This window comes from Crinia signifera, chromosome 2 (assembly GCF_055691185.1).
Source record: "Crinia signifera chromosome 2, ASM5569118v1, whole genome shotgun sequence".
NCBI lineage: Eukaryota > Metazoa > Chordata > Amphibia > Anura > Myobatrachidae > Crinia > Crinia signifera.
The window spans coordinates 166880784-166894655 of record NC_139218.1 but is presented as its reverse complement, the minus strand read 5'-3'; the positions used below and the strand labels follow the sequence as shown (position 1 = coordinate 166894655).

At 46.4% G+C, this 13872-nt stretch overlaps 1 protein-coding gene across 1 annotated transcript in view; it reads right to left on the bottom strand.

The window, feature by feature from the left end:
- The window catches only part of ZNHIT3 (zinc finger HIT-type containing 3), a 57539-nt gene extending 48176 nt beyond the window's left edge, over positions 1-9363 (bottom strand). The window contains exons 1-2 of the mRNA XM_083173186.1: positions 9132-9363; positions 7199-7230 (exon numbers count right to left, since the gene is read on the bottom strand). Coding sequence (XP_083029312.1) covers positions 7199-7230; positions 9132-9202 — 103 coding nt within the window. The 5' untranslated portion in view covers positions 9203-9363. The remainder of the gene's footprint in view (positions 1-7198; positions 7231-9131) is intronic.
- Between the last annotated feature and the right edge of the window lie 4509 nt (positions 9364-13872).

Here is a 13872-nt window from a genome sequence, read left to right as displayed (position 1 = left end):
CCCTTGGGAAGTTTGGCCTCAGGAATGAGATTAATGGCGCAATCATATGGTCTATGAGGGGGCAAGACGTCTGCTTCTTTTTTGGAAAACACATCAGAAAATGACAAATAAGGTTCAGGTAACCCAGAAACTGAGGGAATCACCATGCGGACTGGCAGAGCTAGACAATTATGAGAACATTGCTCACCCCAACTTACAAGTTCCCCTGACTGCCAATCAAAATGTGGGTTGTGTAGTTTAAGCCATGGTAATCCCAGCACTACGGGTGTAACAGGACTATGAAAAATAAAAAAGGATAGGAGCTCGGAATGGGTAACCCCAACCTGGACCTGTAGGGGAACGGTGCGCTGTGTAATAACTCCACTGGGCAACCGATTGCCATCTAAGCCATACACCGAAATCTCTGGAGATACTGGTATGAGGGCAATCCCCAGTTCTTTAGCTAACTGGGAGTCCAGAAAATTACCCGCAGCCCCGCTATCAATAAATGCCTGGCCATCCCACCTATGAATCTCAGAACAAATACATATGGGGATTAATAAAGAATTACTGGGAGATATAAGAGATAGGCCTGATAGGATGTCTCCCCGCATCCTCAGGCCTTGGCGTTTCCCGGGCGCTCAGGACAAGCATTTACCAAGTGTCCCCGGACCCCGCAGTATAAACAGAGACCCTGAGCACGCCGTCTTGCCTTCTCCTGCGGAGATAAGCGAGCTGCGCCCAACTGCATAGGTTCCCCAAGGTCAACGGCAGAATCCTCGGGGACACTGGGCAATGGCGCCAACCCTGCCCCTCGTTCTGAGCGTCTCTCACGGAGCCGGCGATCCACCCTGATGACCAGCTGCATGAGGTCGTCCAAGGACGTAGGTGTGGGATACTGCACCAGGGAATCTTTTATTTGGTCAGACAGCCCAACCCTAAATTGGGAGCGTAAAGCTGGATCATTCCACCCTGAATCATTGGCGTATCGCCGGAATTCAGAGCAATAGGCCTCTGCCACCTGGCGACCCTGTTTGAGAGATCTAAGGTGAGCCTCTGCTGCGGCTGCCTTATCTGGGTCATCATATAAAATCCCTATTGCCTGGAAAAAAGACTCCACGGACCGGAGAGCCGGACTGTCTGACTTCAGCCCAAATGCCCATGTCTGTGGATCCCCCTGGAGGAGGGAAATCACCAACCCCACTCTCTGTATTTCAGACCCGGAGGACAGGGGCCGTAACCGAAAATATAATTTACAGCTCTCCCTAAAATTAAAGAACTGATGTCTATCCCCAGTGAACCGATCAGGAAGACTCATTTTGGGTTCCTTAACCGACATAGCCGTTGCAGGAGCTGCTCTACGAACCTCCTCCTGAGACTCAACTCTGAGAGTAAGATCCTGCAACTGCTGAGTGAGGTGGTGTAACTGTTCAGCAAAAACCTGGGCCGGAACCCCCGCATTGGGATCCATGCTAAACCAAGAAATACACAACCACTGTAGAGGTAATATGGTTGTGTTTCAACTTTTATCTGGCCGGTTATAATGTTATGATCCGGGGGCCACCTTGCCACCCCTATCTCCGTTGCCTCAAACCGGGATTGGCGGACGTGTGCAAAGAGCTAGACTTCACCAATAATAGCCGCGTTCGAGGGAGCCAGTTAGTCCGGCTCCAACCCCGATGCCACCTGGTCTTATGAGAGGACAACACGACCGCCAAGGCCAACAGAGAGCAAGGGCACAGCTAACTACACCTACAGAAGGCAAGGGGACCCCGGACGCCTGGCGTGTACTACCCCTGGGGAACACTACCCAATAATACGGAATAGATCCAGGGAAGTATGACTAAACATAACAATACGTGAAGATGGTAATAAATGTAAATGGAGAACAAGGAAGCAACAATGCTACGAAGATGGGATGCTATCACAACAACTGAGGGCAACAATGCCGAGATGGAATATAAAGACAAAAGATATAACTGTATAGAAAAAGGTTTTTTAACACTGCGCTCTGCCTATGTGGTGTTTTAAGCTAAATTCAGGTGCTGCTTATCCCTAAGGGTATCCCTGTCCCTTATAGTTTGTAGTAGAAAAGATTGGAAAATGGGAAAGCGCTATCCTGTTGGTGTTTGAAAAAGAGCTGGGTGTTATGCAGAGAAGAATAAGTCAGGTAAATGAAGAGTGAATAAAATAAAATATTTATTGGTTAATTAATTAATGCTGTAATGAATTAGGATATTATGTGTGAGCCAGACTCAGTATATCCGACAGGGGGGGGGCGGGGGGGGTTTTTGCTGCAGAGGATACTGGTCGACAGTACTGGGCAGTGTTGCAGTCTTGTTACCCTAGGGGTAATGGGTACCCTTGGTGGGTGTACGTGGTGTTTCTATACACCTATTAGGGGTCCCTAATTGTTGGGAATCTTCCTGCACAGGTGTCGCCCGGGGAGAGTTCCCAAATGGGTTTTAAGTAAGTCTGTGCTAGACCACTTTAGCTACCGTGGGTCCTGAGCCCAGGACCTACGGCCTCCCCTGACGATCTGTGTGGGAAGTGGGTGATATGAGTGTGGCAGTCTGGCTGGATGTAGTGTGCAGAGAGGTGCCTCAAAGGCTTCAGGCGATTCCAGATGGAACCCCCTTACAATCACATAGGCAGATGACCTATGACCTCACTGCTTCTACGCTTGAAGCAAAATGTCCGTGGTGTGTCCTTACTGTGTACCGCTGGCGGCGTCCCGCATGTCAGCGTGTGTGCGCAGTAACTCACGGTTTTGCTGAACGTCTGTGGAGGATGGCTGCCTGGGTGCTTCTCCGTCCGGAGCGGGTCCCAGGGCTTTCCTCACTGTCTCTGTGTCTTCCGGGTCTCGAATCTCGCGAGACTGCGGGTTTTCACTGCTGGTGCAGCGTCTGGTGTAGCGGATGCTGCTGGATCTGTGGGGTAATGGTTAGAAAAGTTTGTGGTTGCTGTGCGGAAGTCCTGGTCCTATGCAAGCGACGCGTTTCAGCCTCTGAGGCTTTTTTCAAGCTTAAAGGATCATCTGTGTGTGAAGCTCATTTATGCCTGGTCTGGTCGTTTCATTGGATGGTAGTGCTGCTCCGCTATTGGCTGACGGGGCGGGTGGGAGGTGCTGGCATACTGTCAATCGAATGAGGGTTCCTAGTGAATGAATATTCATTCACTAGGAACCCTCATTCGATTGACAGTATGCCAGCACCTCCCACCCGCCCCGTCAGCCAATAGCGGAGCAGCACTACCATCCAATGAAACGACCAGACCAGGCATAAATGAGCTTCACACACAGATGATCCTTTAAGCTTGAAAAAAGCCTCAGAGGCTGAAACGCGTCGCTTGCATAGGACCAGGACTTCCGCACAGCAACCACAAACTTTTCTAACCATTACCCCACAGATCCAGCAGCATCCGCTACACCAGACGCTGCACCAGCAGTGAAAAGCCGCAGTCTCGCGAGATTCGAGACCCGGAAGACACAGAGACAGTGAGGAAAGCCCTGGGACCCGCTCCGGACGGAGAAGCACCCAGGCAGCCATCCTCCACAGACGTTCAGCAAAACCGTGAGTTACTGCGCACACACGCTGACATGCGGGACGCCGCCAGCGGTACACAGTAAGGACACACCACGGACATTTTGCTTCAAGCGTAGAAGCAGTGAGGTCATAGGTCATCTGCCTATGTGATTGTAAGGGGGTTCCATCTGGAATCGCCTGAAGCCTTTGAGGCACCTCTCTGCACACTACATCCAGCCAGACTGCCACACTCATATCACCCACTTCCCACACAGATCGTCAGGGGAGGCCGTAGGTCCTGGGCTCAGGACCCACGGTAGCTAAAGTGGTCTAGCACAGACTTACTTAAAACCCATTTGGGAACTCTCCCCGGGCGACACCTGTGCAGGAAGATTCCCAACAATTGGGGACCCCTAATAGGTGTATAGAAACACCACGTACACCCACCAAGGGTACCCATTACCCCTAGGGTAACAAGACTGCAACACTGCCCAGTACTGTCGACCAGTATCCTCTGCAGCAAAAAAAAACCCCGCCCCCCCCCCTGTCGGATATACTGAGTCTGGCTCACACATAATATCCTAATTCATTACAGCATTAATTAATTAACCAATAAATATTTTATTTTATTCACTCTTCATTTACCTGACTTATTCTTCTCTGCATAACACCCAGCTCTTTTTCAAACACCAACAGGATAGCGCTTTCCCATTTTCCAATCTTTTCTAAAAGATATAACTGGCAGCAATGCTTCCAACCAGGTGGAATATGGGACTAGAAAGCACTGGCAACCAGGTCCTCTGATGACACTTATCTGTAGCCGGACACGGGTAAACGGGACACGGCACGAGGAACAGCACGAGGCACGGCACAGAACGGAACGGCACAGCACTGCAGAGTACTTCTGGAACCAGGAACACCAAGGCACACTCAGGTATGACCAAAGCTATAACCGGCGTCTGTTCCCAGCAGACGCCGGCTATTTATTTGAATCTGCCGCCTGTGATTGTGCTGACGTCAGCTGCGCTGACGCCGCACGCTGCCTGGAGACTCGAGAGCGTTGCCCAGCAACGCCCCGACGTCCAGCAGCCGGAACTATAGAGCCTGAAGCTCGGGGCGTTGCTAGGCAACGCCCCCGACGCTCCATCTCCGCCGCCCGTCCCGGACGTGACATCACGCAGAGGCGCTCTGGGACGGCGGCGGCTGACAATTACTAACTCAAAAGAGAGCGCCACACATCTGAATTGTAATATCAAATACATATAAAAAATGAAAAAAACGCCGTGTGTAATTTGCGGAGAAACGCGTCAAGGATCCGATATCTGGACATTCATTAGCCCAACTACTATCTGCAGAGATTCCCTCATACCCCGGGAGATTGCAAGCTAAAGGAACGAAAGCACCTCCTTTTTACAAGCAGCACACAGCCGGCCGTAGAAATCTGCTTAATTGAGAAGCTGGACACGGAGAATCTGCATAAACAACACAGGTCAGTGAGGTTGCTCCCCGCCGTACTACAAACATCAAAGGCTCGCTGTCTTCAGCTGGAGCCGGGCGGGTAGAAGCGAACCCACACAGAGGTCCGCGGCGGAGATTACACAAATTGCTGTGTACATTACAAGAGGTACTGTTCCTATTATTTTTCCATCGGTGCAGAACATCTCCTACAAGCCCTTTTCACAAAATAAGGAATACTCCATTGTATTGGATACTTATCCTTCAACTAAAAACCATCCTAAATCAATTTAACCCTTTGGAGTTAAAAGGGCCGATACCAATTGACTGTTTACATATCAAATAGTATATATTGGTGCAGAAATATCATCCAGAGTTGGGTTATACCAGAATACTAACAAAAGTTATTCTTGGCTTTTGCCTTTATTGCATCCTATTGAGGCTTAATTTTATTGCGATATTGTGTTTTATGATTTTTTATGTCATTTTATTGTTTTTCTTCTCTTCTATATAATAATTTTTTTTTTATATGTATTTGATATTACAATTCAGATGTGTGGCGCTCTCTTTTGAGTTAGTAATATTATAGTATATTCCTATACATAAAGCTAACTGATTGTTAAACTCCCAACTAAATTCTCCGTGGCCTAACTGACTCCCCCAGCCCGCCAGCCTCATGGACTCCCAGCCTCATTGACTCTCTCCCCTCCCCCTCGGCCGCATGGACTCCTAGCCTCGTTGACTCGCTCTCCCCCCGCTGTGCAGATCGGCGGGCATGTGATCCCTGCAAGTGATGTCTAAATGCTCTTAATGTTAAGCCCTGTACACACGCTTAGATTTTTCCCTGTTTTCGATTCGATTTTGCTTATAGAAGCAAAATCGAATCCACAACGAATGGTTTTTAGGACACTTTCGATCTGCATTCAATTCGATGCGCACTCCCGTTTTCTCAAAATCGAATAGAAAAATCGACTGTGCAGCCAAGGAAATCTCGAATTCGATCCAGTAAATCAAATGAGTACATTGTGCCTACATTGTGCCTAAAATCGAATGCAAAAGTACAGATCTAATGCCAAATCGAATGGGATGATCTAATGCCAGATCTAATAGAAAATCCAATATATCAAATCTAAAGCAAATCTAAGCGTGTGTTCAGGGCTTAATGTGTATAATGTCTCAATGGAATGTATGTAATGTCTCCACCGCCCCCTTTCATCCCTGCTTGATGCTGCACTAATTCCACAAAAAATTCCTAGTGTGCGCAAGGACACATGGTCAATAAAGTTGATTCTAGTCTATTCTGTCCTTCTGTAATTATATAGCACAGCATCTGTTAGTGTCAGCAGCACTGCTGTCAAGGCAAGTTGCTATAGATTTGCTATAGCTTACTCCTATGGATAAATTACTACTGAGTACTGCAATTAGGAAATACTAGAGAGAGGCTAAACACAGTGTTTTGGCATCCAGGAACTTAGCGGGTTATTCTGCTTCACTTGGAAAAGGCACAATCACTCTCTGCACATCAGCCCCACCTGCAGTGAATATGGTTTTGTCCATTAGAACGTGATTGTGCCTTTCTGAGTGAATCAGAATAACCCCCTTAGGGAGGAGCTTTTACCTCACCCCATTATACTTATAAAGATATTACTTATAGCTGTAACTGTTACAGCACAGTACAATAAAAGCTGTTTGTGCTATTTAGTACACAAAGTGCTGCTTAGTACGCAAGTGCTATTTAGTACTCAAATACGAAAAACTCTAAATGTTTTGGCATCCAGGAACTTAGGGTGGAGCTGGCAATTGCAGGGATTTTTTTGTGTGAATGTAATATGGATGCAGACTCATAATAAAACACAAAATTTCTTAATAAAATAGTTTATAACTTTGTATTCCAGAAAAAAAAATGCCTCATTAGATAGGACACTGCGTACAGGATTTAGGTATACAGCAGGTGTATTCTGTGAAATAAGAAGCATCCATTCATATCCTCTGAATAACAACCACCCTGTTTGTAATAATTGCTGCTGGTTGTTTCATATGTATCATAAGGGAAGTATTTAACAATGAAGTCGGAATGTACATTTATTGCTTTTCATAACAAAGATAACATGTACCGTGGAGCCAATGCAAAGTTACATCGAGGTTTAAATGAATGAGCTTTCATGATCCCAATATAAAAAGGTATAAATAATAAATAAAAAAAATGTAAATACTTGATGATTAGAAAAAAAAAAAATTACCTTTATGCTTCTTGCAACATGAAAGGGAGCAACTACAGAAAAAAAAAAAATTAACAACTTAAAAAACAAAATAATTTAAAATATTTAATGCAGATTTATAGTATATTCAATTAAATAGACCCCTCCATTGAGAGTTTGCCAATTATACATTCAAACTAAGGGCCTTATTCAGATCTGAGCTCAGTACAAATTTGTTTGGAAAATGGGCAAAACCATGTGCACTGCAGGTGGAGCAGATATAACCTGTGCAAAGAGAGTTAAATTTGCTCCACTGGTGGCACTGCCAGCACAGCACATGGGTCCAACATTCAGATTTCCACAGTAACAAAGGAACTTAACAGAAGATGGCATTGCACGAGTCCATTTATTTGGACCACTTCCACAAAAAGGTGAGTAAACATGAATTGCAAAAGATATATATGGCATTGGACTAATGCAATTTATAGTTAAAAGTTACAATTTATAACTTGAAAAATGCAGGTGTGGTATGACTGCCCGACAATCAGGATCCAGATACCGACGTCGGAATCCCAACTGTTGGTGCCCCGACAGGGGGACGAGTGCAAAGCCCCCCCTTGCGGGCTTAGTGGCTCGTTTTGCTCGCCACAGGTTCTATTCTTCAATGGGGGTCGTGGATCCTCAGAAAGGAGAATAGCCCCTGTCAGTCGGGATCCCAACTGTCGGAGCAACAGCAGTTGGGATTCCGATTCCATTGTTTATTCTCAGAAATGTTACTTGTGTAAATAAATCCAGGAGCTAGGGACGGTCATATTTGTTATTTTTTTTTTTTAAATACACTGGGCGATTTCAGCCCCATTTCTAAGTGATCTGAATAGATCGCTTAGAAATGTGTATAGCCCCAAACAATGCGCGGTCCTGAGCGTCATTATCACCTGAAGGGAAAGCCATGTATTGATGGCCATCCCTACCAGAGCCTATGGGTACCCGTGTCATTCACCGATGCCCTATTTGAATAATCAAAGTTGGGAGGTATGTTACTGGTTCCGTATTTTAAAAGGCAACAATTTTAAAGGGATGCAGTTAGTATCCCGTCGGTCAGCATACTAATGCCGACATCCAGATTGCGTTCAGAACACTAGAGCCGGAATGCCAAAAATATGAAAATAGAAGATTGTAAGCTTGGGAGCAGGGCCCTCCTACCTCCATGTCGGTTTGTATCTACCCAGTTTGTTTAATCACTGTTGTTTCCAATTGTAAAGCACAACGGAATATGCTGCGCTATATAAGAAACTGTAAATAAATAAATTCCAGAATACCAACAGCCATCTACGTAAATGGTTACTATGCGTGGCAGGTTAGGGTTAGGCTTGGGGGGGGGTTTGTTAAGTGTAGTGCTCAGAATTTACTGTACATACACTGCGAAGTCTCAACTACACATGGGAAGACCTGCTGAAAAATGGCTGTCCATGCCATTTTTCCAGCGATTTCTGCAGCACCTCTGCCGCAGGACTTCAGAGAGCAAGTATTTCCAAAATTGGTGCAGTGTGTCCAGGGACACTGTAGATTCGCCACTGGGTGAAGTGGTTAGGTTTAGGCGCTAGTGGGGAGGGTTAGGCTACTACAAGGAGGGGGGGTGGAGGGGAGCCGGGAAATGGTACATATACTTACCTGACCTCTGTTGGGATTCCCTCCTTCGGATGCCGCCATCTGTATTCTGACAGCTCATTTTATCGGCCAGTGTGTACGGGATTTTAAAGGGGTAATTTAATCACAACTTTCAATACAGCATCTTATATTTTCACTATATAAAACGTCTGTGTTTATTCAGAGAGTGGCCATTTCCACAAAACAGTTGGATACACTGTAAAAATGCTGTATATATGGAAACACATTATCACTACCCTGCCTGTCTGCAGCAATACTTGCAATAGATGGAGGATGAGCAGAGAGCTGCACGTTTCACAATACTTACTATCGAGCGCGGCAGCCGGGGCAGCGGTACTTAGCGGTGTCCACAGAACACACGCAGCATGGCGCCTGCATACTCGCTATAGGCCAGGCACGGTGTGTTTACAAGCTGCGCGCGTTGATGCCGTCTCTAGCCACCATGTGCAGAATTACTCAGCTTCCGGGTTAATCAGCTCATACTCATCTGTAATTGGTTCTTCTTTGTCGATTCCAGAAAGCAGTAGAGTAGAACGTCAATGTTCATTTTCCGTCCCCATTGATAGAACAATTTGGTCTCCGCCTTTTGTCTTACACATGGCAGTGATTTTCCGTACAGACTCTGCTGTGCCAAACATTACAAATTATTTTTCTATATATGAAAGTTGTACATTTATTATTATTATATTATTTTTTAAAACAATGTCCTGCTGTTGAGCATAACCCAACTCCACACTATGTAAGACTTTTTTTTTTTTAAACCAAATGTACCTTAATTTGTACCGGTTCTCATGAGGTACCAGTGGAGCTGCAAATTGTCTGATTACTTTCATGCTTGTGCGGTTATTGGACAGTCCCTGATGTTGTGACTCCACCTGTGTGACTGGCCAGCCCAGTGCTGCTGTGCCAGTCACTCACCGCACTGTCTGCTGTCTCTGATTGGACAGTCCCACTGTGACAGATAATGGTCAGTCCGTGACTAGTCTAGTTCGTGTGTCCCCTGCTCCGGCTAGTCGATGGCTGCCCACATGCTGGCTGGGGCTGGGCTTTGTGCCTGAACTGTGCGCTGGGCAGAGCACTGCAGCAAGAGAGGACCTGAGAACCACAAACTGGTTGTTTGGTTATCGTGCCTATCGTTCAGTATGTATGAACGATAACAATGCTCTCAACCTGCCTGTCGTTTATAACTAGGTGCATTATATTTGGTAAAGATACCGTTTTTCATAAAACAAGAGGGCTTGTGGTAAAGCAAACGCTGTACTGTATAGATGCATACACACTGTACAATTTTTTTGACCAATTTTGTTAAAAGACATTTCCCTTGAACCCATTGTCCTGGACGAAAGATGTTGACGAAAGATATTGACGACAGACAAAAGATCTAGCTCCAGTTTAAAAGCTGTTTTTGAAAGATATCCAAACTGAGCTGCATGCACAGTTGACGAACAACCTTTATGAATAACTGGCGGGTATGCACATCATCATTCGTCGTTCGTCGCAAAGAAAGGATATTTTGACCAATTTCATTCAGAATCGCTGAAATGAACGAAATTGGTCAAAAAATTGTCCAGTGTGTAGGCACCTTTTCAGTGCGTTTGCGACAAATGATGATGTGCATACCCGCCAGTTTTTCATCAAATGTACATGCAGCTCAATTTGGATATCTTTCAAAAAGAGCCTATAAACTGTATCTAGATCGTTCGTCAATATCTTTTGTCAACATCTTTCATCAAGGACACTGGGAAATGTCTTTCAACAAATTTGGTCGAAAAAATTGTACAGTGTGTATGCACCTTTATTTATTAACAGTTTCTTATATAGCGCACACATATTACACAACGCTTTACAGAGAATATTTGAACATTCACATTAGCCCCTGCCCCAGTGGAGCTTACAATCTATATTCCCTACCACACGCGCACACAGACATTCCTACCAGTATATTTTTGGAATATGGGAGGAAACCGGAGTACACCCACACAAGTACAGGGAGAATATTCAAACTCTGCACAGTTAGAGCCATGGTGGGAATAGAACCCATGGTGGGAATCAAACCCGTGACCTCAGCGCTGTGAGGCAGTAATGCTAACCATTACACCATCCGTACTGACCTTTAGCACTATATCGTTCATTCTGTAGCTCCAGGGAGTTCAAGGGAAATTGTTAACATTATCATTGTCTAACACCACTTTTTAGATCACAATGCTGGGTCAGACCCAAATTTTGATCCCGGGTGCGGCACTTTCACATTAAACCGGGTTGCCCATTATACACATGGCGACCCGGGTTTAACCCTTCTTATAACCTGGGTCGAATTGCTGAGTTCATTCACCCGGGTTCTGCTTAGCAAAACAGCGGTGAATTGTGGCTGGGCACCTATTCACAGAGATAGAGGGTATGGCCAGAAGCTCACAGAGTACTGGCCCCATAGTAATAATAGCAGGAGGTGTGACTAGTGGGAGTGCCATCCCCTTTTTTAATAGATATGGGGTTCTGGATTCAGCGGCCCGAATGTTAAAATGTATGCCAAAGTGGTAAAATACGGCATGGTGGGTCCCAGGCTGCTTGTTAACAGGGAAAAAATTGTGAAGGCCACTGCTGAAGCACCAGTTTTAAGCACTACACTATAGTACAGAGCTCAAACTTACAATAAACTAGAGCGCTCCCATCAGTAAGGGCTGTTGAGAGCTGTAATTTATTTAAAATTTGAATTCAGTGTGGTGCCATACTGTCTGGTGATGTCCCCTTCAATGGCGTTCTTTTGCCTATTCCCAGCAACTTCCCACCTCCTGGTCCTGTTGCCTCCTGTCCCACTGGCAGGTGGCAGTGCTGAAAGTCAAGAGTCTTTCTCCCATCCAGGCTCCTTTCCCTGCTGGCAGGCTCCACCCTCGAGACTGCAGCAGCTTGTCAGCTCCCCCATGCAGATGCCAGTCTACTATGTGTACTTTTCTTAAGTTGGTAGGATGCACAACTACTGTGGATATTATGGGCCAGATGTACTATGCCTTGAAAAGTGATAAAATGGAGAGTGATAAACCTCCAACCAATCAGCTACTACATGTCATTTTTCAACAAGAGCCTGTGACATGGCAGTTAGGTGCTGATTAGCTGGTTGTTCATCACTCTCCATTGTATCACTTTTCAAGCTTAGTACATCTGGGCCTTGTGTGTGTGTACACCCAGTGCGTAAGCAGCACAACTGGGTGTCTTATAGTTGTTCCAACGGTCAGTATACCGACATCGGAATCCCAGCTGGCGGTACTCCAACAGGAAACCACTGGTACAATTCTCCCTCTATGGGGGAGGTGGACCCCCACTAGGGAGAGCAGCCCCTGTAAGATGGCACCCCGACTGTCGGGCATTTAATAGTTGGGATTCTGATGTTGGTATACTGACCGTCGGAATCCCGAATGTCAGGAGGTCATCCGGCACCTGCACTGTGGGTGTAATAGGTAATTTCACTGTGGACATGATGTGTATATGAGACACTACTACAGTGGGCATTAAGTGTGTAATGGGTACTACTAATGTGGACATTATGTGTGCAAGGAGTGCTACTACTGTGGGCATGAGGTTATTCAGGTTCACACGCAGCACTGCGAAGTTTGCAGTGCTTCATATGATTTTAAAGCCACCCGCCGTTTGCAATGCTAACAGGCCCACCTCGCCAAATTCGCCCACATGGCTACCTTGTTAGCAGCCTTGTGGGCAAGGACCACATCATTCATTTAAAACGAAGACACTCTCAGGTGTCTTAGCTTTGCATGCACCCTGTGCGAGGGCAGGGCGGGCAGCTGACATCTGGTGTCACACCCCAGAAGCCGCGTCACTGCCTCATTTCCGTGGGAATGCCCACCAATTTCATGTGAACACCCATGAAATGCACACACTGTTTGGTGCAAATGGGACAGTGAACTTGCAGTTCGTTGTGCCCGTTTGCATCTGGCATCTGCACATGCTCAGAAATGCGCATGTGCAGACGCCAAACATCGCTCCCCCTTGTGAACGCGTGGGGGAGCGCATGGACCAGAATAAGGTCCTATGTGTGTAAGAGGCTCTAGTACTTTTGGCATTGTGTATAAGGGGTAGGGAAACCAGTAAGCGTGCATGACATGTTCTACAAAGTGGGAAAAGAGGTGATGTACTGTAGGATCAATTCTGCTGCTGGATCAGCAATGCTGCTGCATCATACCTCCCAACTGTCCCAATTTTCATTGGACAGTCCCGTATTCTGGGACTGTCTTGCATTCTGCCCCGGGACCAGCACTGTCCCACAGTGGGTGGGGGGACAGTTAGGAGTCCTCCCTGCCACCCACTACTCTGCTCATCAGTGAGACAGAGGGCTGAGGGAATGACCAATAGCTGACAGCGCTGGCCCTTTTTGGCTGTGTCCCGATCTTCAAGAGGTCAATGTTGGGAGGTATGCTGCATGTTATGCTGACCTGTAACCTCTGGGAAGGGGAGGAGGGGGGTCTCCCTGCATGGGTATTAAAGGGGTGGAGGGGATCTTTACATACTGTCAGTATGTAGCATCCGCTCACCCGTGGGGGTGGTCTGGCGAGCCCAAGCACTGGATAAGCGGCACTACATCTGTATCTCTATTTGAACATTGAGTGAATTATACTGGGAGCAATGTGCAATTCCAGAAGGATAACATTGCAAATCAGTTGTGTGAGTAACTCCATATTGACCACTCGGAGAAGAGGAATGGTACCCTCTATTCCACTTTCTTCCATGCCTGTGGTGCCAAAAGGGGACACCTCACTTTTTCCCTGTCTGTGCAAGCTGCCACAGGGGGGAATTTAGCATACACTGGCTTGCTCATGGCGGTGTCTTGCTTAGGATCCCGTGAGGGCTAAATATGCCTCTGACCAGTTATGTCTGATAAAAGTTTCGGTACTTGTTTCCTATCTGGGCGCCCACTAAGTTAATTGCGCACCATGCTATTCTCCGTAGAGAAATCGGATCGCATCGCATCGTACACATACACGATATTGAACGATGCGATGCGATGCGATCCGATTCGATTTCCCATAGGAAACAATGTT